The 27,284-nt window shown below is 35.2% G+C and overlaps 1 protein-coding gene across 2 annotated transcripts; it reads right to left on the bottom strand.

Moving 5' to 3' along the window:
* Positions 1–606: 606 nt before the first annotated feature.
* Positions 607–25,721, bottom strand: LOC112011624 (formin-like protein 18). Of its 2 annotated transcripts, XM_065773384.1 has the most exons (18): positions 25,114–25,713; positions 23,073–23,773; positions 21,420–21,641; positions 19,648–21,311; positions 19,404–19,533; positions 15,847–15,918; positions 11,730–11,828; positions 11,546–11,587; positions 10,340–10,420; positions 10,199–10,249; positions 10,009–10,090; positions 5,604–5,698; positions 3,757–3,828; positions 3,537–3,653; positions 2,323–2,391; positions 2,149–2,215; positions 1,060–1,454; positions 607–950 (listed from the first exon to the last, which is right to left on the bottom strand). In XM_065773384.1, exons 1-17 carry the CDS (start codon positions 25,184–25,186, stop codon positions 1,270–1,272), a joined length of 3,822 nt encoding a protein of 1,273 aa, XP_065629456.1. In that variant the 5' UTR covers positions 25,187–25,713; the 3' UTR covers positions 607–950; positions 1,060–1,269. The 2 variants fall into 2 exon arrangements, with proteins under 2 accessions (XP_065629456.1, XP_065629457.1); XM_065773385.1 differs by lacking the exons at positions 607–950; positions 1,060–1,454; positions 2,149–2,215; positions 2,323–2,391; positions 3,537–3,653 and having other exon boundaries at positions 3,757–3,834; positions 25,114–25,721.
* Positions 25,722–27,284: the final 1,563 nt, after the last annotated feature.

The raw sequence follows: 27,284 nt of genomic DNA, 5'->3' as shown, positions 1-27,284 counted from the left end.
TTTCTTCCTGATTTGGAGAAATCAATTTTTGATAGGCTCAAAGCTCCACTATTTTTTCCCCCCTTTTCTCTCCCAACCAAACATCCCTCCTACCTATTTTCTCAAATCTTTTTTCCATCCTCCCCAAAATCGCCCCAACCAAACATACCCCTTAAGGTGGATTTGTGGAAAACATGGGCCATCTTCTAAGTTCGTATTAATGTCTGTCCTCACGTTGTTAAAACAAATTTGGTTTGTAATTGTCTCTAAGAGTTTAGATATCTCCTTTCCTATACTACATTGTATACTTTTTTGTTTTTTCTTTATACTTGTAATTATTTTATTTTAGTAATAAAATTTTCTGCCGCTGTCTCACATAAATATATATATATATATATATATTTTGAATGTTGATGCGACTTGGAAGCAAGACCAAGCTTGTATAGTAACAGTTAGAATCCACAAGGGTGAGGCCGAGCAAGCATGGCCGTCCAATTTTACTGCGAGTACTGCTGAAGTAGCAGCAGCCATGACCCTTAAAAATGCTGTGGAGTTGACACCAATAAAATATTGGCCTAAGATATAATAAGTGGAAGGGGATGCCAAATTGGTGATGAAGGGTGTAGATTCCGAAGGAAAGCCAATGAACTGACAGATAGTTGATATTATAGAAGAGATTAGAGAGTCAGTTCAAAACAATTCACGTAATATCAATTTTGTTGGGTGAAAAAGGAGAAAAATATTGCTCTCTACTCATCTTTGATAATTGCTTACTTTCAAGAGAAAATATTGCTCTCTACTCATCTTTATGTACTATCTATGTATATATATGTATCAACATTTACATCCCTATCAATCAAAAAATATATACACATTAAAAAATGATGATAACAGATTAAGATTTACACTACATAATTCTTAAAGAGCATCATAAAAGTAGCTCATCGAACAGGACTCCACCTCCAGCACAACTGCGCCAAAAACAACAAACCATTTTTAAAAATAAAACGAACATAAATCTCAATATTCATAAAGTGAAATAAGTTCCAAAACTTGAAAGGGGTGTAGTAAAAGGCTTACTGTTTAAAAATGACTCTTGCAGCCATGCACCACCTGCATTCCATTAACTGCTTATCTTCCTTACCATTCAGATTAAACAATCTCCATGTCATCAACATCAGTGCTGCCAGTTGTGGTTTGTTTTCTCAGTCCTTGTTAGGGTTTTTTCATCCATGAGGCAATTATGTTATCTTGTGTTGCTCATCAGAATGTAATTTTTGTAACACTTGATCATTTGACGTTGCCACTCTTGATGGCAGTCTGCATCCAGTGTAAAGGCCCCTTTTTGGGTGCATTTAACTTCAATTTCTCTTCTTCCTCCTTCTGCACTCTCTTTTTTTCAAGCTCAATCTGCTTGCAGTTTTCCGCATGTGCTCGTACAAACATCCTCACAAAGTTGAACAGAGTAGATACGACTACAAGACATACCAAATAAAATTAAAGACAGAAAATGATATCCTTTAGAAAGGAAAAGGCAAATATGTTTACTGCAAAAGTAAAGACACAAGGTTATTACTGCTTGGCATAACTGGGAGCCAAGAAATGTAATATATGTATAAACCTAGTAAGTATCAATTAGAGAAATTCTAAAAGCTAATATATATATATATATATGCAATTGATTGTTCATCAGCTCAAAGAAAAAATAAAAAGAATAAGCATGAAGGTCAAGTGTTGCCCAATAGGACAAGAAGTGAGGGATCAAGATCCTCTCAATTTGATTTGAAATGGAGAGGATCCATTTCATGGTATAGATTTAATTATTCATGCATCTAAAGGTGTACATGATGCCACATCATTCAAAATCAATTCCACCAAAAACGGAATGGTAATTGGTTTTAAATGAAATGGCACAATATTCACCAATAGATTCGCAAAAAAGAAATCCTCACCTTAAAATGGACTATCCATTTCAGAATCAAAATGGGAGGATCCTTTTCTAGTAGTGAGCATGTTAAACACGGCTCAGACACAAGAGTGCAGAAAGGTAAACGAGGGAATTAAGAAAATAAAACATGATACCTATCAGAAATAAAGAACAGGTAGACTTAATTTTCTTTAACATCTAACAGGAATACAAATTAATCAAAACTATAAGACCGAAAATACCTTGCTCAAATGGACACCGAGCTGGATCTTCCCCAAAATACTGAGCCAAAGCATCAGCATTTCTACCCTGAAAACATTGAAATTCAGATACATGTCTAGTAATGCTTAAATATCATCTTGCAAGCATACACTTGCATCTGAAACAAATTCCATCAAAATAAACTCAATACATACCACATTAGTATAAAGTGAAGCCAAAGACCTCACTTCAGCTTCAGCATGACCAAGGAATTCATTTAATATCTGGAAATTTCCAAATGAAAGATCAAATATTAACAACTGAATTAATTGCAATAAGAAAAATAAATCTAAAATAAAGTAACTTAGATTTGAAAGCAGTTGTAGACAAATGGCAGGTGTTTAAACAGGAAAAAAAGCCATGCCTTCTTGAGATGGTGGTAGATCAAGCAGAATGCTCTACCATGTTAGTGCACAAGATGACAAATATTGCAATTATTTTGTGGCTTTCATATCAACTCTTAAGTCTTGTCAGAAACCTTTTAACTATGGTTAAAAAAACTAGTAAGAAACATTCAAAGTCAAGTTTACAACTGAACTCCCCCCCCCCCAAAAAAAAAAAAAACCCTAAATAAATAAAAAAAATAAAAAGCTTCAATTGTTTTCACTGAATCTTTGTAGTTCTATTATTATAGCAAGTGAATAAGCTCTACCTCAAGTGGCACCACCTTCCCTTTAAAAACAGGGTAGATGGTAAAGTTGTGGATTTAAGGCCCGCATGTGCAACTGACCAATAATGGGAAAAACAAACACTATTATTACAGCAAGACTTTATAAGTTTTATCTTACATGTCATGTAATGTAACTTTTGCTGTTTCAGCTTTCGGTAACAATCAATAATGCAACTGATTTTGAGACCTAGGAATTTGACTAGTATAGAGGAAAATCTTCTGATTCCAGACCTTCAAAAGCAACTAATATAAATAAAGATTAAAATTATGTCCTGCCTCCTCCCCTACCCACCCCCCCCCCCCCCCCCAGTCACTCTCCCATTCCACAATATTATGAAGTATCCAAGTCTGAGATAATTAACTTTTTCACTCTGAATGTGGAATAACTTTTATCTGGAATCTATAATGAGTATGTGCAATCACACCACCATTCAAAAGGTCCAAAAGTCTAGAGAATATCTGCTGCCACAGATTACAAAGAATCACATCCTAGACAGGGTTTACAGATGTAACAGATACCATTGGTCTATCACAAAAGTCCCGTAAAAAAACTTTCAAGGTACAACTGGGAATAGAACTCTTGAAGCTTATTGCATGTCTCAAAGCAATGCATCTATCAGCTGCAGGATATCATGCAGCAACATACATAGAGAAACTCTACTCACACGCATGAACACATATGCAGCCATTGCAGAGTACCTTGCAAAATTTTTCAGACACAGGACCATCATTTTCTGAGGCAGTCAATTCCTGTACAACCTTCTCCAGCCCCTTACTAATGGCCTGCATTTCCTCTGCCAGATATTTCAATTGTATCTGCATGGTAGTAAAACTTTTAGCAACAAAGACACGTTATACGGAAAATGAACTGTTCCACAAAAATAATACCCAAAAAATGAAGCAAAAAAAAAAAAAATACCTTTGTTGAAGCCTCCAAATTCACTAAGTCTTTATGAAAATCTAGAAGTTCTGGCAACTTCTCAGCAAGCACCTACAGCTTGCCAAGCAGAAATTGGTCATAAAGAGATAGATACAAATTTCCCTGAACAGAAGCATGCAAAAGTCCCAAATTTTTTTATTTTCATCAGACCAAAAACAGTAAAGTAAGACCAACATGACATGGATAAAATGGGGGAAGAATATGATCATCAAAGATATACCCAGGGATTAGTCAAGTGCTGAAGGAGCCCCAGATAGCTTGTAATAAAATATGACCTTCCATATGACTGGATAGTGAAAATGGGTCCATGTAGCAGACAGCAGACTAATTAATTGATGCTAAGGCTTACTTGAGCAAAATGAGATAATAAACAACTTAAGGTTAAGCCTAGTTGAATACACTTTATTCCTTTTGTTCTTTGTCCATTTCACGATTCAATATGCACAAAATGAGGGAGGATAGACTTCAGCACAGATTAACAGTAACACCAATATCTCCAAATGCCGACCAACAACAAATTGAAAATAGATCCAGATTCTGCAAGAACTACAATATTTCTCTCTTCAAATCAATCTCAATGGTGAGATAGCCCAGAAACACTCATATAGTGTCGGGTATAATGTACTAAAAGTCCAATAATGACCATTATTAAGTTCCTTTCACCGAGTACATGCTCAAAATTTCATCAAACTCCTAATGCCCTAAACTTAAAAAGGCACGTGTTATGGATATGTTCAAACATAGTTTCCACATATTAAACTTCCCCTGTTAGACACAACTTTGTCTAACACCTCCTCACTAATGACTCAATTCAACCAACTACAAAAGTGTTAATTTGTTAATACCTCTTCTCCTCTTCAACCAGATGCTCTTCTCTCCAACTCTGATAGGAAACAAAGAGGGGATGGAATCCTTTTTCTGTAGGATGTTAGCAATCATTTTTCCATACTGTTAAAGCTGCTCCACCAAATGCACTTGAAACTTGCCAGCAAAACGTCATTATCAAGCTGCATAAGGATGGCTATTTATGAGGTTGTTTTCTTCCCAGAATAGTATTTCTCTCACTTGCTTTAATCAAGCTGCCTCCATGGATATCCCTCCAATTCGATTTCAACCTTTATTTTATTTTATATTTTTTGGATTTGTAACTTACAAACACACCCAATATTCAACCCTCAATTACAATTTCTCATTCTTCACCATTCAGTCCTCTTTCAGGAAGAGCTCTCCATCCACTAATACTTCGCTGTATTTCTTTAATTAGAGAAGCACTTTATGCCACTTCCAGAGAGAGAGAGAGAGTCTCCTTCATCCGACAGTCCCAAATTGATCTCAATTTGTGAAAAGTAAAAGGAAGTAAATGTTCACTTTCCCATTCTATCCTTAACAATGTGTCAATGTAAGTCTCCTTAAACTTTGTTTTGAGTGAAACATGACACAAAATTTGGGATGGAAGGAGTTTTACTTTATGGAGAGAGACGGAATATGATGCAGTTGGTAGCAATTACTTTCCTACATCAAAATATTTCAATAGAATGTAGGTATTCGGAATCTAGACCTTCTAATAATGTCTAACTACATCAAATGCACAATCAAATAGTACAAATACAATTTTAGAGACATGCCAAATTAGGAGATATTTAACTCTCTGATCTTACATTACACCAAAGACACCTGTGTCTGCGGGAACTTAAAGTGAGTTCTCATGTGATTACCAATGACAACAAAAAAATCCCAAAGCAACAAATGTGCCTGTAATTAAGCTAATGAGGCAAGCTCGACAGAAAAATAAGCATCAGCAAAGGCTAAAATGAACAATATTCTACCTTACAAAGATAATGCATAAGAGTCATCTTGTTGTTCCGGGCCCGTGTATCAGTGAGTTTAAGGAGACTATCCAAACGAAATCCAATTGCAGAACCTGAATCAATAATGTTATAAAATTATTGCAAGAAGAAAGAAAGAGGCATTGGTACTTCAAAAAAAAATTGTACTGCACAGCTAAAGGCAAATTTCGATAGCTGGTGCATCTAGATAAAAAGTAACGCACAGCATATAAGACAAATGTTAAAGCACAAACACATACACATAATTTAGAGTAGTTAGAAGGTCTTTAATAAAATAGATAATTCATCCCAGATTTAAGCACCCAGTCATGAGCTTGCTATTTCAAGCACAAAGCAGTATATCTTGGAATGACCCAAATGGCATCCATGAGGTTGCAGGTCAAAGTCCACCCTGCAACTCCAACTGACCAAAGGATAGAATATTGGTACCATCCTTCTTTTTTTTTTTTTTTTACAAGTAAATATTTCGTTAAAAAAAAGAGAAAAGACATAGCCCATGTACACAGGGAGCGTATGAGTACAACAAGTACACCAACTTTAAACTCTAAAAGAACAACTGTCAAGCATCTCAAGGAAAGATCCAAAAGACAGAAGCCCCAAAGCATATATCCATTCAAACAAAGACTTGAGGAATAAAAGCTTCAGGTCAGAAACAGAATTTTCACATCCTTCAATTGTCCTGGAATTCTGCTTTTGCCAAATGCTTCACTTAACTATCGGTTGCTTCTTCAAGCAAAAGCTACTGATATCATGCTAAAGTAAAGCTATAATAAAACAGAATCTTTGGTAGATCAGCCAGTTCCAATACTAAAGACAAATATTTGACACCTAGTTGCAACTTAAAGGTACACTAAATTCCCAAGTTATGTTTTCCTCTCTCTTTTTTTTCTTTTTTTTTTTTTGGCATTCTCATCAGATCCAGAATGTGGTCAAAATAGGGCTTAACCACATACTAAATTTTCTTTTTTGTTTTAGGGGGCCGGGGGTACACTTAATCCACCATTGACTTGGAATGATTTCACTCTACCTATATGTGGTTTAAAAAGTGACACTTTATACCCTGAGCTTGTCTTGTTAGAATTCAACACAATTCACCATTAAAATAAGGCTAAAATCATCTGTGCATTGCTCACTTCTTGACACAGGATAGAATCCTTAAGGGGCTCTGATACCAGTTTTAATGTAGGATCTTTAGGAATTCAACAATAAATTAGGCTCCTTGATTAGGGTTTGAGGTTTAACAGTTTACATAGGGTTAGATAATAAAAAGATAACATCTTGAATAAACTTGATGATTGTTTGGTGTTAAAACAATAAATAAAATGAGAAACAAAGAAAGATATACACTAGGCAATCACACCCTCAAAGCTTAAAATAAGCTGCTAGAATTTAATAAAATTCAATCTCTCTATTTATAAATATTATTTACTACAATAAAGCTTTTATATAGGCTATTGCTAAATCTTTTCCTCAAAAGACTAGGGCTCCTAGATAACCTATTCCTAGAAAGACTAAAACTCCTAATAACAAATTGAGGTACTTAAAAACTTTTAAATGAAATAGAAAAAGGACTTAAAACATAAAATAAGACTCATGGGGGCCTTTGCCAATTCCAAAAAATCTACAAATTATCAAACTACCCCAACTTTAATAAAACTTAATTAAAACTGAAACAGCAACTTTCTAACCTAAACTTAACACTAAGACTCAATATTAACTAAAGTAGCCTATGAAAGGTGCCAAGAAGACCCCACATCCAAACTAGATTACAATTCTTGAATCTTTTGGCATTTTATCATGTTTTTCCTCAAACTCTTTATTGTTTGCATGACTTCTTCTTTTCTTTGTCTCTCCCACATCTGGCCAATCTCTCTCTTCTTTTGGAGAAAGAAGAAATAGACCACAAGTAACAGATCTTAGACTAACTGAAGGACTTACAAGCCTCAGCAGCAGCAGTAGGCTTCACTACTGGCTGCTCACAAGGTTTACCTAATGTATCAAAACCGCTAAATCCATAGATTAAAAACACAGCTTTCTCAGATTAGATGTCTAAGCCTCGTCTTTCACATGGATAGGATGCACAACACATCCAATGGAAGATGCAAAACAAGGTAAAAATTGGTACATTCACATACAAAATGACGTGATATCAAGTGAAATTTCAGTCCTCTAAGGTTTTTTATTAGCTAATAAAATCCCCAAAAGAATCCAATGCAACCTCTGACTTCACCGGAAAACCATTCTCAAACTTAGCACAAAGGCATGTTTTTGCATGTAGCCCTCAATTCCTTTAACACTAACCTCTTTAACCATTTCCGATAAATCTTAAGCCACCCTATAGCCCATCTTGTGATGCCTCACCACCAACCTGGAAGACCTACACTCTATCGCCTCCACCATACGTTACACCCACAAGGCAATAAAATCCACCGATTGTAAAAGGAGGAAACCAAGCAAGAGAAAAGAGCAACAATCATAAAATCAAACATGTAAAATGGATACCATAAGAATCTCTTGAAGCAATAGAACATGCAAAAAGGTAGGCATCCGAGTATCCAAACCATTCTTTCTTTCTTTTTTCTCCCTCTACAAGCATGTTAACAAGTCACAAACCGTTTTCACCACGCTAGACGTGAGTCCATAAGCACCGTTACCAAAAATATCCAAACCAATCCACCCCTCACCACCACCACCTCAAGCCACATGAAACCCACCCAAACCACCACAGGAAACCCAAACCCAAACACCCAATCAAACCCATGAATCCATGGCCAGCCACCATGGACCCAACTGCCACCCCATTCAAAAAGCCTAAACCATTCCCATCCAAAGCCACTCATGAGAGGAAATTGGTTAGATAAGGGAGAAAGAAAGAAAAAAGAAAAAGAATGAAACTTTACCTTATTTTTTAACAGTGAAGTGTGATAAGGTGGGTTTTGGAAGCTTAAAGGGGAGAGTGAGAAACTCAGGGAGTAAAATGTCACTACTTCAACATTTCTTTTCAAATATAATTTTTGTTGTATAAAATGATAAATTATGGGTCTGTTTGGGATTTGTTTATTTTACTGAAACTGAAAACTTTTTGCTGTAAGTACTGTAGATAAAGGTAAACGTTAGACACCCCAAACCAAAGATGCGTAAAGTGTAGTTTCCCTTTTTTTCTTTGCTAGAATTTCTACATTTTTTTCACTCTTTACATATTTGAAACCTATATTATGCATATCCTTTTATAACTCAAGTGGCTTTATCACTACTGCAACATTTCTTTTCAAATATAATTTTTGTTGTATAAAATGATAAATTATGGGTCTGTCTAGGATTCACTTATTTTACTGAAACTGAAAATTTTTTGCTGTAAGTACTGTAGATAAAGGTAAAAGTTAGCTGAAATAGTACAGTGGACCCCATAAATATTATCAAAAAGTGCAGTTGGACCTATGAATAATAGAAAAAATAAGTTAAATAGTAAAATAAATTAGCTTTTTAAGCTGGAGCCAAATGCACACTATATGTCTAAAATTCTTTTTTTTTGATAAGTAACGAAAATTTTATTAAAAGAAGAAAAACAGCCAACCCGAGTACATTGGGAATGTACTATGGGGGCAGAAATCAAAAACGAAGATTACAACGATCAAGTAAAACAGGAAGGGAAGAACAAGAAAAATGACAAAAGACCACACTCCAATCGAGGAGAGTGTGTAAAAAGAAAGACTTAATCTCTAACATAGAGCTCGTTGCACTGTGTATGCGGTGTCACCTTCCCTGAGCGTGAAGAAGTGTTTGGGGTTAACCCCAATCACCGTGTGTTCCAAGCTTTGCATAAGCCAACGTGCTGCATTCCTACCCATAAAGACTGATTGCATGAAATACTTCCCCCTTTCAAATATCTTAAGGGAGAAAAAATTCCCCCCTTCCTCAACCACCAATTGAAACAACTTCGATTCAATAAAAAAACTGCGAAATCCACCCATATCAATCCAAAACAGGAAATAATTAACCGGGAACAATATTTCTGACTAATTTGAGGTAGTCGGGCCTCTCAAAGACAGGATAGAAGGTTGTTCAAAGGTCTCATGTTAGAACATCTCATACAAAGGAGCTCGGTTTGTAAGACTTGATGCCCATTCTCAAATTACTTTTTAATTGTCAAAATAGTATAGGAGGTAAAACACATAAGTTGAATAAATCCTTATTCTATACCTGTTGATGGTAGGCTTGATAAAGATTTTTTTCTTACATCCTAACAACCTAAGCTTTAAGATTTATGTTTTACCAATATGGTAAGCTTCCTTAGTCCATTTGGTCTTGACTATATGTCTAAAATTCAAATTCTTCAAGATGAAGAAAAAAGCAATATACGCAAATCAATGTAATTTTAACTCACCTCTTGCAGTTCCATGGTTCAAAGCATTACCCAGAGAAAGAATTGTTTGCATGATTCTTTTCAACTTGACTGAATTCCTGATCTGATAAGCACAGCAGTGAAAATGGGGTAAGAGATAAAACTGTTCAGAAAAAAAAAAAATTTGCAGACAGTTGAGAATCTGAAATTAAAAAAAAAAAAAGTAACTTACCACTTCAGATGCAGAATTGACGACATTCAAATTTTTTCTAAGGTCGGAAACCTGAAAGAAATACAAGACAAGCTTAACAAGTAACAACACAAACAACAAGGGAAAGTACGTGGAAAAATAATAAATTGATTGTCATCTAACCTGACAACGGAACTGTATCTTAAAGGAGAAAACTCTCAACTTTGACTCTACCCGTGGCACTTTCATCAATTCTAAGAAGAACTGTAAGGAAACATTTTGTTATATATTAAACAAATAAATTAATGAAAAACATAGGAAATGACTATGGTATGCAGGCTGTCTACAAAAGAACTGTCTGAAAGCATACTAGTTAGTTATTTAGAATATGATAGAAAAAGAGAGAATTGAAATATTTATGAAAGTGATTATCCCAACTTCATCAAGATAAAATTGATTCATATATTCAGTATTACACATTGTCCATCCCCCAAGTGGCTCATGGTAAGCACTACACATTGTATAATTGCTCTCACCATATAGCTCACTACAAGCAGTATCCACTTTATTTTCCCATGTGGCTTATGGTGTTTTTCTTTTTCCACTATTTTCAAAATTTATCAACTACAATTATTATGATAATTTTCTCTAGGTAAAACTTTTTTGCCAAAGGTTCCAAGAAATATTGAAATGCTACTCCAATTGAAAATATTGTCAAAAGTTCAAAGAAATTCAAATTAAGTTTTTAACATTGAATTTTATACATAAATATTTTAATAATCTCCTATAACTTTGGGTTTTGATCAAACCTGTCTCACATGCCAGGCTTCCACCACGTAGCTCATTGTTGGTATGTTCTTTCACCATGTGACTTAAAGTTCTTCTTTTTCTTTTTCTTTTTTCTTTTTTAGCTATTTTGATGATATTAGACATATCTTTTCAGAATTTCACAATTAACCCATACATGTCACACACATAGTATCAGAACTAATACAGGACTCCCTCAAGCCTTGCTTTTTCCTTCAAAAGAGGGATCTAGTTGTATTCAAAAAAATTTGGATAAATTTTTCTGGCTGAAATAATCCAACTGTGGGCTTGCCCTTTTTATAGCTTCATTATGCTGGTTCAACTTCGGTTGGGGTCTACCATGGGAGGTAGACCACTTGGATTAAATTTTATGGTCTTAACTTGAATGATAAGCTAAAAAATTGTGCAACTGCAGCTTATAGATGACAGTCTCTGCATCTTCCTTCCTGGTCCTATATTGATCTACTGAAAGCTTAATTTAAGTACAACTCAAGACATACAATCTGTACATTCAATTTAATAGTGGCAGCAGTCCTGCTACCCAAAGAAAAACTTACAAGTCAAAAAAATTAGCTCCATTACCTGTTCACATTTTCCCAAGTTTTCCTTATTTCCACCATAACCCTGAACATTAAAGCATGATTACAACACAAAAGAAACATGAGAAAATATGTGTACAGTACTCACAGTATGGAAATAAAATATTCAGTGGGCATGATATGCAAACATAGAATGGAATATTTCAACTGAAAAAGAAATCCAATACCTTTAGCAATTCTGTCTCTTCTTTTGTTGGACAAAACTTTATGAGGTTCTCAACCTGATCAATATCTAGCGCTGACTCATCCAAGGCCAGGACTAAACTCTAAATGACATGGGCAAAGAAGAAATAATGTAAGAAGCTAATTTAAAGATTCATTTTATGGAATGAAATCTGTTAAATAATTCATTGTGCATCACTTCAAATTCCCCAATATCCAAGGATGGTAGATATAAGCTGCCATAAGCTTTGTCAAGCTTCATGGAAACCATATACAGCTCTTCAATAAGGGGGTTTGGTGAGGATAAGATGTGTTGGATTCCTAGCAAAGCTAAGGGGTTCCTGGTGAAAAATTATTATAGAATTTTAGCTGGTCCTACTGTCTTCGGTTTTCCTTGGAGAAGTATTTGGAAGCAGAAGATTCCCTCTAGAGTAGCTTTCTTTGTATGGTCTGTTGCCTTAGGGAAATACTTGACGATTGATAATTTACGAAAAAGGAAGGTGTGGATTTTGGATTGGTGCTTCATTTGCAAGAGTAATGGTGAATCGGTTGACCATCTCTACCTTCACTGTCCCGTTGCTATGGATCTATGATCTATGGTTTTGGGTTTATTTGGAGTATCTTGGGTTATGCCGCATACTATTTTAGGGCTGTTAGGGTGTTGGCAAGGCAGCTTTGGTCGTCATCGAAATGGTTATATATGGTCCATCATTCCTCATGGCTTAATGTGGTGTCTTTGGAGAGAGAGAGAAATAATTGTTGTTTTGAAGATATTGAGAGATCTATTCTGGATCTCAAGCTACTCTTTTTTAGAACTTTATTGGATTGGTTGTTTGCATTGCAAAACCAATCATTCCCTTCTTTTATTGATTTCCTAGATTCATGCAATTTTTGTATTTGATTTGTTGTCCCCTTGTTCACTCCCTGTGTACTAGGGTGTTTCCTTTTTTATATCAATATATCTTATTACTTATCAAAAAAAAAAAAAGTGTTTAAGTTGCTTACATTTGTCCATGGTTGTGTCTTTGATGCACTAAAAAGAAACAAGATTCAAGCAAGCAAGGTATGAACAATATTACAAAAAGTCTCTAACAAGTTAATGCTTCTCGTACAAGAGATGGTAATGGGCAAAATACATACACAAATTATCATTTCTATGTGTGTGTGTGTATAATATATATATATATATTAAAAAAAATGTTCTGATTTTACCATATATGCATTGTTATCAAACATTGAAACTTAAGTATTTAAAAAAAAAAGAAACATTTGGTTCCACTAAATTAAGCACGGGTACATTTTTCAGGTAAGGGTATGGTACAATACGGGATATGGTAGAGATACATGTATCAATTAATTATTACATATATGTTTATTTATATTTTGTATATATTGTTAAGCATTTATTTTTTAAATATTGTTAAGCATATATATATATATATATATCAATTTAAGAGCTAAAATGGATACTAAAGTGAATCTATAGCCATTAAATTATGTTTAGCATACAAATTAAGATCCAACATAGTAAATAAAAGATAACTAGATAAATGTTTAATATTGAAACGAATATATAAAAAATATAAACAAAAATCCTCACAAGTTTGGGCTATCTCTAACTATCAAAGGGTTGGGTTATGAGTTACGACCGTATCCAAGCTGTATCACAAGAGCATCCCAGAATATATCAGCACTTAAAAAGACAGTCGGGACACACATGTAGAGGTATCCCAAAAGTATCTGATACGAAGACGTATCGGATATGGGTACTTTAGCAAAAATGGAGTATGTGTATTTCCTAGCCACTAATTCTTAAATTTAGAAGATGTCTATCTCTATATTGCTTGTAGATTTATCTGAACGGTTTTGACCAATAAGTAATCTTACCGATCTATAGAAAAACGAATGAGGCCCCGTCATAAATTCACAAATTGATCCAGGAAATATTTTCATATGGTTCACACAATTTCATAGAAACTATCAATGCAAAACGAAAAAATTATATGGAATCACCAAAAAATAAAAGTGATTAGACCATTAGATTACAAACAAATTATGGACAATTCCAATATCATAAGAAATTTTCTAATAGGTAACTGTTAAAGAATCCCATATTGGTCATGTATAGAACCTAAAGTTAATTTATGTACTAGTTGACCTTTCTAAATAGCTTAAGCTTTAATGACAGATGCTCTAATATCGAATCCCAGTTTGTTCTCTCTTCACTCCACATGGCAAGCCTGTTTGTTTTTGTTTCGGTTTCAGTTTGGTCATCCACCCCATCTGTCTCAGTTCTAGTCTAGGTTGGACTTGGACTCGAGAAGATGTGCTAAGAAATCCAGATTGGTTGTGTTTGGAATTTGATATGGGTTTACATACTGGTTAGGCATCCCTACTTAATAGCTTAAGCTTTTAGGTTGTATACTCTTAACAATAACATCATGAGCTACACTTTCCTAATTTTTTCTATTCAATAAACATATTTAGAAATTTTTTAATATAAAATAGCTAATATTAACACAATCAAATCTACTACACGGGAACATAAAATTGAAATTTGTCCTGATTTCGAGTTATTGGAAATCTAGATTGAGAACCATATTGAAACCAAATTCCATTGACGGGATGAGTCATGATGTCAAATAGAAAAGGTAATTAAATAATGCAGACCAGTGGTGAAGGGCAATGATGGTGGGGGAAATGGATTATAAAAGAGACTCCATGATGGTACGGTTACAAAGTTGGAACATATGGTAACTATTGAACTGCCGCCCTAGTTAAACTCCACCTTGAACCAAACTCATTCTTCACAAAATCCATGACATCCATAATTTCTGTTTCCAGACCTCCATTTGATCTTCTGCCAAAAATATATACAATTTGGAAGGTATCCTAGTATATAGTACCTATATGTTAGAGATTTTTTCCTACACTAGGGTGGCAAGTTTATAATTAGAAAAGATGGCGTAAATAAGCGCGCACACACACACCAAAAAAAAAAAAAAAAACACCATTGTCCAAGCAGCAACAATTTTTTCCTAAAAGTACACACATTAAGATTCAATTGATACAAACAATAGTTACAGTCATGCCAAGAAAAACATTATGATTAAACCTATAGTTACAGTCAGTCAAGATGAATACCACAAAAGGAATCAATTGGCTACACTAATAGAGTTGAAGGAGTCAAATAATATGTCAAACATTATATAAAATGAACAAACTAGAAAAATAATATTTGGCAATTCAAAACTGTAACCCATACTAGATGTGGAAACACACAGTGCATGTGGGTTTTTTTTTTTTTTTTTTTTTTTTTGCCTTTTTCAATTTTTTTTTTTTTTTTTTTTTTTTTTTTTGCCTTTTTCAACACTATTTAAATATAGACTGTGCAGTATTTTTTTTTCTTTTCTTTTTCTGTTCTTTTTTTCTTTCTTTCTTTCTTTCTTTTTTTTTTTTGGCTAAAATAGGCGTAGTTATAATCGTAAGAAGTTAAGAGTGCGTGTGTAGCTAAAGAGAATGTAGCACAGTGAGCATAAGACATAAGGAATTATGTGAATAGATGTGGGAAGTTATTTAGTAACATGAGAGAGTGAGTGAGTGAGTGAAGGAGAAACAAGGGACTATTTTTTTTTTTATAAGTAAGAATGTTATATAAACGAACGGTTACTCTATGCAAGAAAAACACAGAGCAAACCCAGAGAATACAAGAAGAAAAAAACAGAGAGAAAAAAAAAAAGAACCAGACAACAAAATAATTACAAAAGAGAAAGAGAACTAAGAAAAAAAGGAAGAGAATCACTAGTCGTGAGTCTCCATGCCCGAGACCAATCAAAAAGAGTCTCACTAAAAGAAGCAAGAATCTAATCACCAGAACTATCCAAATCCTCAAAAGCCCATATTATTAAGTATTCTTGAGTTTTTCTTGAACTATTTTAATCTTAGTTGCACATCTCTGAACTTCTAATAAGTATTTAATTTTCCCTAAAGTTGTTTTGGGTATTCAAACAATGACACCAAATGAGAAGAATTATAATGGTACGGATAACTCTATAGAACCTCAACTCCAATTCCATGAAAGAAGAGTTTAAATGCAGAGAAAAGCCATAAGGAGTAGCTTACCATCAAATCAGGAATAGGGACTTTAACTTTTGAAAGCATGATTTCACAATTATACGCTCGCCTTAGCTCAATCTGCAAGAACCAATAAATTCAATATGAGATAGCAAAACTAGATGTTCTAGTGATGATGACTAATGATTTCATATGTATATAATGCGAGATGCTATAAGGCAAAAATCATCAAACATGCAAAAATACAACCAAGAAGAGGTTATCCCTATAAAAGAAAAGGCACCTATAAAGCATGGGTGCATTTCTGGATTCAGATGCAGGTGCGGGACTCGGCAATTTTTGAAAAAGTTGGGAGAGAGTGCAGTGGGGTGCGGCGATTAAAAAATTATTAAAAATATTTTAATTTAATTTTCTAAATACTTTTACTATTAAAATATTCTTAAAAAACGCATTACTATACCTTGATTCACAAAACAAAACACAAAATGATTGTACTTTAAGTCAGTTAGTATCTCTAAGGTGGGAAATTTGTCCCCCGAAGCCGATTTCGGCTGTTTCAGCTTGATTCAAGGCCGATTTCGGCCTTTTTCAGCTGTTTCGATCGTCAGCTAATACGACCCGATTCGGTCGATATGGCCCGATTCTGACCGAATCGGCCCAGTTCAGCGCGAATTCCAAGCCAAGTCGGCGCGAATCAAGCCGAGTCAGCGCTAATCCATGAAAAAAAAAAAAAAAAGCTCATATGCGGCACCGACGCGCGGGCAACCGCGTCGGACTCTGGTGCAGCACCCTCCCAGCCGTGTCCGTGCATCATAGGGCACCACACAATTTGTCTGTGCAAATTTAGAAGGAAGTTCCATTTCTCCACTGGAAAGCACGGGTGCGCCAATTAGGTTGGTGCACCCGAGTCCGATATGCACGGACGCGTCCACGGCCGCACAAGCGTCCGTGACTGATTTTTTTTTTTTTTTTTTTTCATTTTCCAAATCAGCCGATATGGTTCGAAACGGGCCAAAACAGGCCCCGAATCGGTCCGATCTGGGCCAAAATAAGTGTTTAAAAAAAAAACCATAAACAAATTTGTCAAAACACACCGTTTTGACATCCTAGTTTAAAGAAAAAACCCTAAACTCATCTCAAACTCTCCCGTTCTCTCCGTCTCCTCTCTCTCTCTAACCCACGACTCTCCCTCAAACTCCCTCCATCTCTCCTTTGCCTCACTGAACATCATGGAATGGTTATGTATTCAGTATTCACTTTATTATCTACTATTCTGAAATTGGTATATGTTTACCATTATATGAAAAAATACGTTTAGCAATATATAGAAAATATAAATAAAAATATATATTTAATAATTTATTAATAAACGTATGCCGCCGCATCTGCACTCTACTTTTTCAAAAATTGCTGAGTTGCCGCACCACACCCACACCCAAACCCGAATCCACACCCATGCTTCCTAGTTTCTCCATCACCTAGCACCATGAATGAATTTCCAATTATTTATATGATAAGCCAAATAAAAATACAATTACCAGGTTATATGACCATATCACTCCAAATTGATCACCCAAATGCGACCTAATATGAAGTTGTTGTTTCTAGACCCTATCCTATCCCCAGCATTATTTTCTACTCCACATTCAGAGGGCCTCTTACAAGAGACTAAGATCCTCTGACACCTAATGGATCAGTGGGGGTATCAATCAACCACCTCATCTACTGCTTGCCATAAATTCAAGCTCGAACACCTCAAATGACATGACTCATATACCTGCTTCCTTTTCCACGTGTCCCCTATCACTTTATTACCTTATAACCTCACTTCAGAGCATCATAAAAGGGCAACAAGAAGCAGCAATGTGAGGAGATATTTTATTTTGTCAAAAATTTATGGGTTTATTATTTGAACAGGATAAGAGCGCTGTACCCCTGAAATTCCTATTCACAACTAGTTATTGCTGCTAAAGTTTTCTCAATCTATCCTTATTGCACTTTTGATAATCAGCACCTCCAATTACATTTTCCAATACATTTCTTTTTTAATTATTATTCTTTTGTTACACACATACCCAATTGGTTGAAACCACAAATTCACTCTCCGCCTAATATTTCCCAAGAGTTTATGCACTCAACATGTCTCCCTCTGTTTTACCAATCTCTCTCATCTTCATATATTAAATATTCAACTTTATTGTACACTGCCTTATTCCCCTGAATTTCCAAGGATATGCACCTAATATTTTCTAAGAGTTCATGCACTTAACATCCAATCTCCCACTGTTTTACAAATCTCTCTCACCTCCATATGTTAAATATTCAACCTTGTACGCTTCTTTTTTTTCCCCTGAATTTCGAAGGAAATTCATGCACTTAAATCCAAGTTGGAATGATATATGTTTCAGGAGGAGAGAGCTCTTGAGAAAACTAACAACTAGGAGTCATGATTTTCATATCCCATTGAATTTTAGGATGGAAGTGTGTTGACATTTTAACGAGCTTTGATAACATGTATTCATATCTATCAAAAACTCAGGAGAGAATACTCTGCAAGAAAGAAAAGTAGGATGCCATGAACAGGAAAGGTTCCAGTTGTATTTTATTTTTCTCTTATATTTTCTCTATATTTGTTTGTCAGAATAGGTGAAAATATAGAAATTAGAAAAAGATACCATGCAACATATGTTTTAAGTAAAAGCTAAGACGACTAGCTTGTGATAAAGCAATTTCCTGGTGGCCAGAAGAGTATACTGCATATGATGTAAGTAAAGATCAAAAATTGTTCTCCCCTTTTGCCCCACCCCAAAAGAATTTTAAATATATAGTGAGTGAGAGAGAGAGAGAGAGAGAGAGACGTACTTCTCAATATAATATAATATAATATAATAGAGATGCTACGTCCACAACATTTTTACAACATTTTACAATAAATCACAGATGGTTAGTTATTATTGGTTCAATTTGAACCTAACACTAAGATTACTTTTTTGCCCCCAACAAAAACAACCAGTAACAACCTGCCACTTATGATTTGTTGTAAAAATATTGTGGACATATCATTTCTCATAATATAATATATATATACACACACATATATAAATAGTAGAAACCAAATCTGATAATTGGGGGCCTTCAGTGGGATTCAAACAATTTAAATTTTGATGAACAGATTTTTGTTTTTTATGATGTAGGAGAATTTTGACGAACAGATGATCATTGAATACCTTACTTCTATTACAAGAGTTACAAAGCAATTTGAACACCCTCAGTGTAAAATGTAAATTGCTGCATCGAAATGGTATTATACAACTAACCAGATTCATTAATTAATGATGATAAATTCTATCACATATGCCCAATATTGATTTTTCTAAAACACAAGAACTCAAGTGTTCACCCACAGTAATTAACTGTATGGGCCAAAGGGCCTAACCCAACACAACCCCTTGAGAAAATAACCAGCCAGAACCAGGCAAGCCTGGTTGTTTAACAGGATAAAACAAGTCATGCCAGTTCTAGCAAGGTGTAAGAACAGAAATTTTGAGTTGATGAAATGTAGAGAACTAACAATAAGCTCTATTGTAGTAGAATTAGACACTAACCAGCTGAACTTTTTCAGACTTAGGTCCAGAGGCACGGCGATTTGATTTTCCTCCTGTGCTTCCATGATCTGAATTTGGCAAAGCTGTAGAGAAAAGACTCTCAAGTTCTGACATGTCAAACTCTGGAGCCCTGGCACAGACAAGACAGGATAAGAACAATTAAATGTCCACAAGAATTGTACAAACTGAAAAATACTCTTTTTAGAAAGTGAGGGAAGAAATGGTTGACAATGAAGATGCATACTTAGTAGCTTCATCAGATTTCTGTGCCTCAGCCCATAAGCTTCCTGACATGGCCCTAGTCAACTTTAACCAATGATATGGCTTAAGATTAGACTTTTTAGGCTGAGCCAGATTTCTAGAACCTATACGTGATAGGCCCCGTCCCTTTGCACTGAATGGAGCACCAGAAGGTGGTCCAGGAATTGGAGATACATTTCCATTACTAACTACAGAGGAAGACTGTGGAGCGGAACTACCCACTTTCGTTAACCCATTCACTAACAGAGCTGGAGGAGGGGGTGGTGCTGGTGCTGAAGATGTTTTATTAGGACCTGAAGCAAATCTAGAATGTGGAGGAGGAGGAGGGGGTGATGGAGGAGGGGCAGATGTAACTGCTGAGTTCTTTACAGGTAGTACAGAAGGAATGCCAGTGGATGGAGGAGGAGGAGGAGGAGGGGGAGGGGGAGTTGAAAATGAGTCTCTGATACTGGAAGATGGGAATGTTCCAGTCAAAGTAGGCGGAGGTGGAGGTGGGGGTCGGGGAGTTGAAAATGAACTCTTGACAGACAAAGATGGCGCCCCAGCCAATGAAGGTGGTGGAGGAGGGGGAGAGGGGATTGTACATGAACTCTTGATAACAAAGGATGGAGATGCCCCTAAAGGAGGGGGTGGAGGGGGAGGAGGAGGTAATGATGACTGTATTGTGGTCCCAGGATGTTGGGTAGGTGAAGAATCTGCCGCACTTGAAATTGGTAGAGGCATTGACTGAGATGTAGGAGCATCCATTGAAGATTGCAATGAGAAAGGGGGCAGTGGAGGTGTTGTTGTTGGAGGAATAGACACATTAGTTGGCTGTACAGGTTTGAGTGTATTTGAAATAGCAGCCAAAGAAGTGGGAGAAGGTAAAGATACTGTCAACTGCTTAACCTCTTCACTACTAGATGCAACATGATCATGCAATAAAGCTGTAATGCCAAGGGCTGAGGGTGCACTATGGTATCTTGATATAGGCACAGGCGAACCTTGCAAAGAATTAGAATATGAATTTGGAGCAGATAGGGAAGTTTGAGGTCCTCTTTGGGATATGATCTTAGGTTTGGCAGGCCGTTGAAGAGAAAACCGTAACTCTTGGGGTTCAATCTTCTTCCTAACTAAAAGAGAATCTAGAGGTGATTCAAAAGAGGATGTAGATTGTTTTCCCTGGTCCATCAACGTGGGATTCCTGGTGATTTTTTCTGAGCCCTTTAATTCTGATTTTAGACTTTCTGGAGTTGAATCCAGCAACAAGCTACCCACTTCTGCAGAATGCATGGGATCCAATATTTTCTGAATGGCATTTGATACTTTGATTTGTTGAAGCATATCCATCGATGTGAGGCACCTGATGTTGTTTTCAGAGGCACTGGATTCTGATTTTAGTTTTTCATGACTTGAATCTTGCAACGAGCTACCTGTTTCAGCAGTGAGAACAGAAACGGCCTCCAGACTTTCCTGAAGAATATTAGACGCTGTGATTTGTTGAATAACGTTTAGTGCTGCATCAGCGTTTTGATCTAGCCAATCCACATTGCTGAAAATCTCTTGAACTTTAGCAAATGCTTCCACAGGAAGCCCTTCTTTCTCCTCAAAACCAGCCAAATCAATTGAAATAGGAGGACCAGTAGCATCCATATCCGAAAAAAGAACCTTAAAAAGAGGTCAGATCAAATAAGAGAAGTAGCAGAATTCACATAAATTGCCACTAAATAACAAATTTGTTGTTGTGCCAAGCATAAGTGAAGGATAGATCAATACCTCTGCTCTAAAATCCTTGGGAAATTGATCCTTCACATTCCATACGACATCAATGTCATCACGATTAAGCATTAAAATATTTGATCTTATAAAGGCCGTATTGAACATAACCCGAAACATCATCTGTTCACGTTCCAGATCATCATCCAAACTAATGCACTCAAGAACAACATCACCTTGGATGTGGCAATGGATGTCAAATTTAACAAGTTCACAATCTTCCTGCAATAAGATAATAATAGTAGAAATCTCATTAGAATAATATACATGTAAATTGGGGAAAATTCAATTTACAACTCATTCTCATAGGCAACACAACAACATATAGAAAAAATAAACCATGAGAAGCAAATGTTAATGCTCTTGAGTGGGGTAAGAAGTGATAGTTGATCTTAAAAATTAAATTGTGAGAAGGTACCAACCCAGTCAATTGAAGTATATAAGCCTCTTAGTCCTGTCTAATTTTTGTTATAAAACTGGATTTGATCTTAACTTCAAGGTCACTGCTACCAGTTTAAATTTGATTAAAATAGCAAGTATAGGTGCTTAGTTTTATTAAATTAAAATCCACCCCAAAAAAAAAAATCTTAAGTCAAAAAATACCCAGAAATGAAGAAGAACTAAGCCACTTTCTTAAACAAAACCTTTGTGAGTTGTTATGGAGTTGTTCTTCCCTAATCTCCATCTCTTAAAGCAGAAATTACCTATCCATACATTGTGTTATAGATATATTCACTAAAAAATAAAAAATAAAATAGATGATAATGATGACAACTGTTAGAGTAATGGTCGAGTGATTAAATTCACCATTTCCTATCAATTTAAGCTTTTAGGACTAGTCGAACTTAGGACCAGAGCAAGTGGTCCTAAGTTCAAACCCTTTCTCCATTCTACCTCACATTGAAGGTAGAAAATTCCACTTATCGGGCCCACTTATTAATGGTCAGTCTGGCCCACACACGAATGGGGAGTGTTAGAATAATGGTTAAGTAATTAAATTTATCATTTTCTATTAGCTTAATCTTTTAAACTAGTGATAGTTTATCAACAACAATAATATTATTATTATATGTTAGCAATAACATGAAGAATGAATGAATATATGATGATGATGATAATAATAATAATAATAACAACATGTGAACTATTAGGGGGTAAATTTTCTATTTATTCCATGGTTGATTCATCTTATTAGCTGACCTATGACCAGAATAAGATCCTTTTGTAGATTCTTATATGACAGATGATACTACCATGTGTTTATCAATAGGAGTAACCATGATATGTTCATGTTGGAAACCCCCCCCCCTTTAATGAGAATGCCTTTGCTAGAACATAGTGAATATTAAAGGGATTAGGGATCACATTATGGATTTAAAAACTATAAAGGTAGATATCCTCTCCATTAGAGGCAACTATTAAAGAGCAAGATTTAAAAATGCAACAGATATACTATAAGATAATGGCAAGAACAGCTTTTATATTGATACATCATATGCAGTTCACAAGCTATCCCCCCAGGATCCTGCTTTGGCAGGACCAACACTAGGTAATAACACTTCTCTTTTCTTTTCTTTCTTCAGTAGTTCATCGCCGGGGGGGGGGGGGGGGTGTGAGAATCATATATACAAGAATTAAAAGACTTAGATTGACCTGACTGTAGTGCCGAACAAGTTTGCTCCTCTTTGAAGTCGAGAATAGAACTTTGGTTGTCCGATCAGCAGCCATAAAAGGATCCTGTCCATAGATCCTAAATATTGGACGGCAACCACCCGCTCCATCCATAGTAGGAATGAATCTAATTATGACGCAGTCTAATGTAAGGGCCCTGTCCCGTGGAGGCCATTCTGAGCCAACGTTTCTTCTGGATACATACTGAAGGTACCTGATTTGCGAAGGCAATGGATTCAGTGGTGACATTAACTGCAAAAGTTCCCGTGGTGCTTGCTTGTAAATCATGTCAAGAGTTTTTTGTTCACCAGTGTACTGCTTCCTGTAAATCAGGAGGGAAGCCAGCATGAAAGCCAATACCGGCCATCCACCACGTTCACAATGCATCAAAAGCACATTTTGTTGCCCGAGTGACAGCCAGCTTTCACTTGATCTCAAAAAGTGGTGGATCATCTCCATTGTGAGTAACGGGCAACCTTCATAGTGTCGTGGATAATCCATCACCGTCATATCATATTCAGACAATATGTTACATATCTGGCTTTGGTTATCTCCTTCTCGAAAGTTGAAGACCATGAATGAAGCATCAGGGGAGTGTTCGCGAAGTTGACCAACTATGCCTCCTATATAGACTTTATACTCATCTTCTTCCCAAACATCCGTTGTGAAGCAGCAATCAAATACTACACATGTGCAAACATAGTGATCACAGCCATATAAGCAAAATTTTCTGTCTATTCTTTTACAGCATGAAAATGAACAATGTAATTTATATATACAGATCTAAGACACATTCATTTCCTCCAAAACATTCAAAACAAGGCAACCGTCAAAGGCTAAATATATAAGGAAGTCATTTTTCTTTGTTTATACAACAATCACAATTTAATTCAAATTGTATTTGTTTCTTATTCAAAGTGTTCACCATCGTGAACATGATGTTCAATTTTTTTTTTCAATAAAAGTCTTATTACCTATCAAAAAAATAATTTAATTCATACGTCTTCAGAAAACTAATTTATATATCAGAGTATTGGACAAAATGAAGAACGTAAACAAAGACACGAGCTCATGTATGTCAGATGCACATACACAGTCTACATATACATACATTCATGCATACATATACACATATATTTGTGGAGGGCATTAATTGCAATACAATCCTTGGCAAATATAGCATGTCCAAAATTTATAAGAGGTCATAGAGCACCTAAGAACTTTCCCAATGTAGATTTTGGAAAATTTCTAACATTATGATAGTTCACAAACTGGGAATACTTCTTGACTGGTTTTTACTGAAAGACTGTCAATAGATCAAGTTTCCAGAGGAAACAATTTAAATTCTCTTTAGATAATAATACAATTCAGCAGCCAGTCAGAATCTGTGCGACGAACACCGACATGGATTGGGTAAGGCACCACTGATTTCAATTGAAATGAGTTGTTGGCAGCGATTCTGGAAAATTACCTTCTCTCTATGCCTCATTTCTCTCAGAAAAAAATTACTGCCAAGTGTGGGTAAATTTTATTACATTCTAACCTCCATCATCACCCAGAAAGAACAATGTTACGCAGCTATTTTTCTTCTTTTCTTCCCAAAGATTTTCCCTGGAAAAATTGACCAACAAATCCTTACTATAGACTGTGACAATGACACATTTTGTTCATTTGACAGTCCCACTTCAACTTTCTATTCATTAACATTCTCAGTGCTTCCACTATTAGAGAAAATCTTGGTCTCAAAATATATAAACACATGTTCATTGCAAAATTAGCCACTCCCGGTTAGCCTATGATGATAACATGTATAACCATGAACAACCCATCATGTATTTCACAAGAATTAAACACAATATATATCTTATTATGTCAAAAGGCACTACTATTAACACCAATGCATAAGAATTCACAACTCTGAAATCAAATGACAATCACAAATTTAAGAGAACCCCATTAATATTCAACCCCTTCCCTTTCATTTTTGGTCAACCAAGTAAACTGAACCGAAAGAAATACATACCATAAACCCTTTCAGAGATCTCCAAGAGCCCTTCTGGTGGCTTCCTATAAAAGAACTTGCGGAACAAAGCCATGTTCTTTCAAGATCCCAAAGAACAACCAACCAACCAAAACACAACACCTAGGAACGCTTAAACACAACACACATTGCAACAAAGCTCAACCCCCCCATCTCAGATCACACAAACCCCACATTAAATAAATTGAGAACGGTCATAATGGTATTGAAGGTAGTGTCTGTTATGTGTACATTCAGGAATAAGAGGTATGGATTTTGCTGGGTCTTGAAGGAATACTCGTTTTTTTTTTCTGGGTATTGCTGTTGTTGTCCTTGTCTTCAAATTCACACTTTTGTGTATCAGAGAGACTTAGCTTTCAATCAAGATAGAAGGAGCTCGAGATAGAGAGAGAGTTTGGTTTATAGGTACATTCTATTCCTATATATACATTAAGAAATAAGAGTCAGAAATGGAGGTTGTTAAGAAAGAGAGAGAGAGAGATATGGGATCCAAGGATCTGAGGTTTGTCTCTGTCCCTGTTTGTGTTTGTGTGTTTTTGTTTTGTGTTAGGAAGAAAAGATTGATGATAATGATGTGCCTCTCTTTTTTTCTTTTTCTTTTTTCTTTTTTTTTTTTAACATTCTCTATTCCACACATTAGAATAGACAATGGATTAGATCTGTACTTTGCTTGCTCTTGTGCGGCACGTGTGTATGTGTGCCCATCAAGGAACACCCAACAAAAAATATAAAAGTCACTTTAGAAAAAAAGGAACTCATAACACAATTTATAATCTATTCTTTCAATAAGGTAGTGTGGTTAAATTGTATTTTACGAATGTTTTTTCCTTTCTAGGGTTAAAATTTGATTACAAACTGCATTTTAAATTTAGTTTAAAATTGAATTATAAATTTCAAAAAGTTATGATTAAAACTTGAAGATAAAGGAAAAAATTTAATGGCAAAATTACATAAAATGTTTAGGATTTTATACCCTTTTCAAATTAGGTCCTAGACTCTTAATTTTATTAATTAAAGTCTCAAATTTATGAATTTTTTTTAATTTTAAAAACCCTTGCCCATATTTGTAATTTATTTTGATTATTTTGGAAAGAACATGGTAGAAATTAAACAAAGAGTCATTGATAAAATTTTGTTTTTCATCTAGGTACCCTGGTTTTTAAACAAACACCTTCTCACTATGAGCAAAACTTTCTTTCCATAAATGGAGATTTCTATCTTTAATGCTACAATTCTCTGTTTAATAGCTGCCAAATTGATATATGAACAAGCATTAAATGAAACACATAGTTTAATTAATAGTTTATCGCTTGTCTTTACTTTCGTTTAAAATCATGAAAATTAAAAACGATGGTAGGCAAAGGCATGCCTCATTAATGCCTAATCAAATTTAGACCCCTAAGCAATTTATGCTAACATAATCAATGAAATTATTACACAATTCCATGCACAAGTAAATATCAAACGCAATTTATATTAACCACAAATATCAAATAAGAAATCCCAAGCAATAAAGATAAAGTAGTAACAATCAAATCAAAGATTTGATAACAAAGTGAAAAATCAATGAAAATCCCCCTTCAATGGAAAAATCACTATAAATGATCATATAAAACAGTCTATACTCGTCAAGAATCTTGTAGCTCTCTACCCTTTACCTAAAAAAAAATTTATAGTTCGACCGATACCTTATGGTTTTTATAATGAAAACATTCAGGGTTCAAATCCCTCCATCCTCATTGTCAATGTTGAATTATCACAAAACAAATATTATATTCTCGCAAAATCTTTGTAGCTCTAGAGTCTAGACTCTCTATGTAACCTCTACAAACACCCTGCTTGCCTTTCTAATGTTTGCACAAACTAAATAAAAGTTTCAAATAAGGGCTTAAAGCTCAATGAATTATAAAAATAAAAAAACAAACAAAAAACGCCAATAAGCTATTTTTTCTTATTTGATAGTTTATGTTGAGTTTTTTATGGCAAAAGACTATATGGTTTTTTATTTTTATTTTTATTTATGAACGATTATATGAGTTTATGGTGACTGATGTGTTTTTGATGAATGAGTTTGGAGGCAACAATGTGGTTGGGATGTGATTCTTTTGAGAAAAGAGAAGAGGGGGAGGGGGGATAATTAAAATGAAGTCTAA

Source organism: Quercus suber, unplaced genomic scaffold, assembly GCF_002906115.3.
Source record: "Quercus suber isolate HL8 unplaced genomic scaffold, Cork oak 2.0 scaffold_74, whole genome shotgun sequence".
In the NCBI taxonomy this organism is placed as follows: domain Eukaryota; kingdom Viridiplantae; phylum Streptophyta; class Magnoliopsida; order Fagales; family Fagaceae; genus Quercus; species Quercus suber.
Note: the sequence above shows the minus strand (reverse complement) of the source record. Positions and strands in the feature narration are given on the sequence as shown.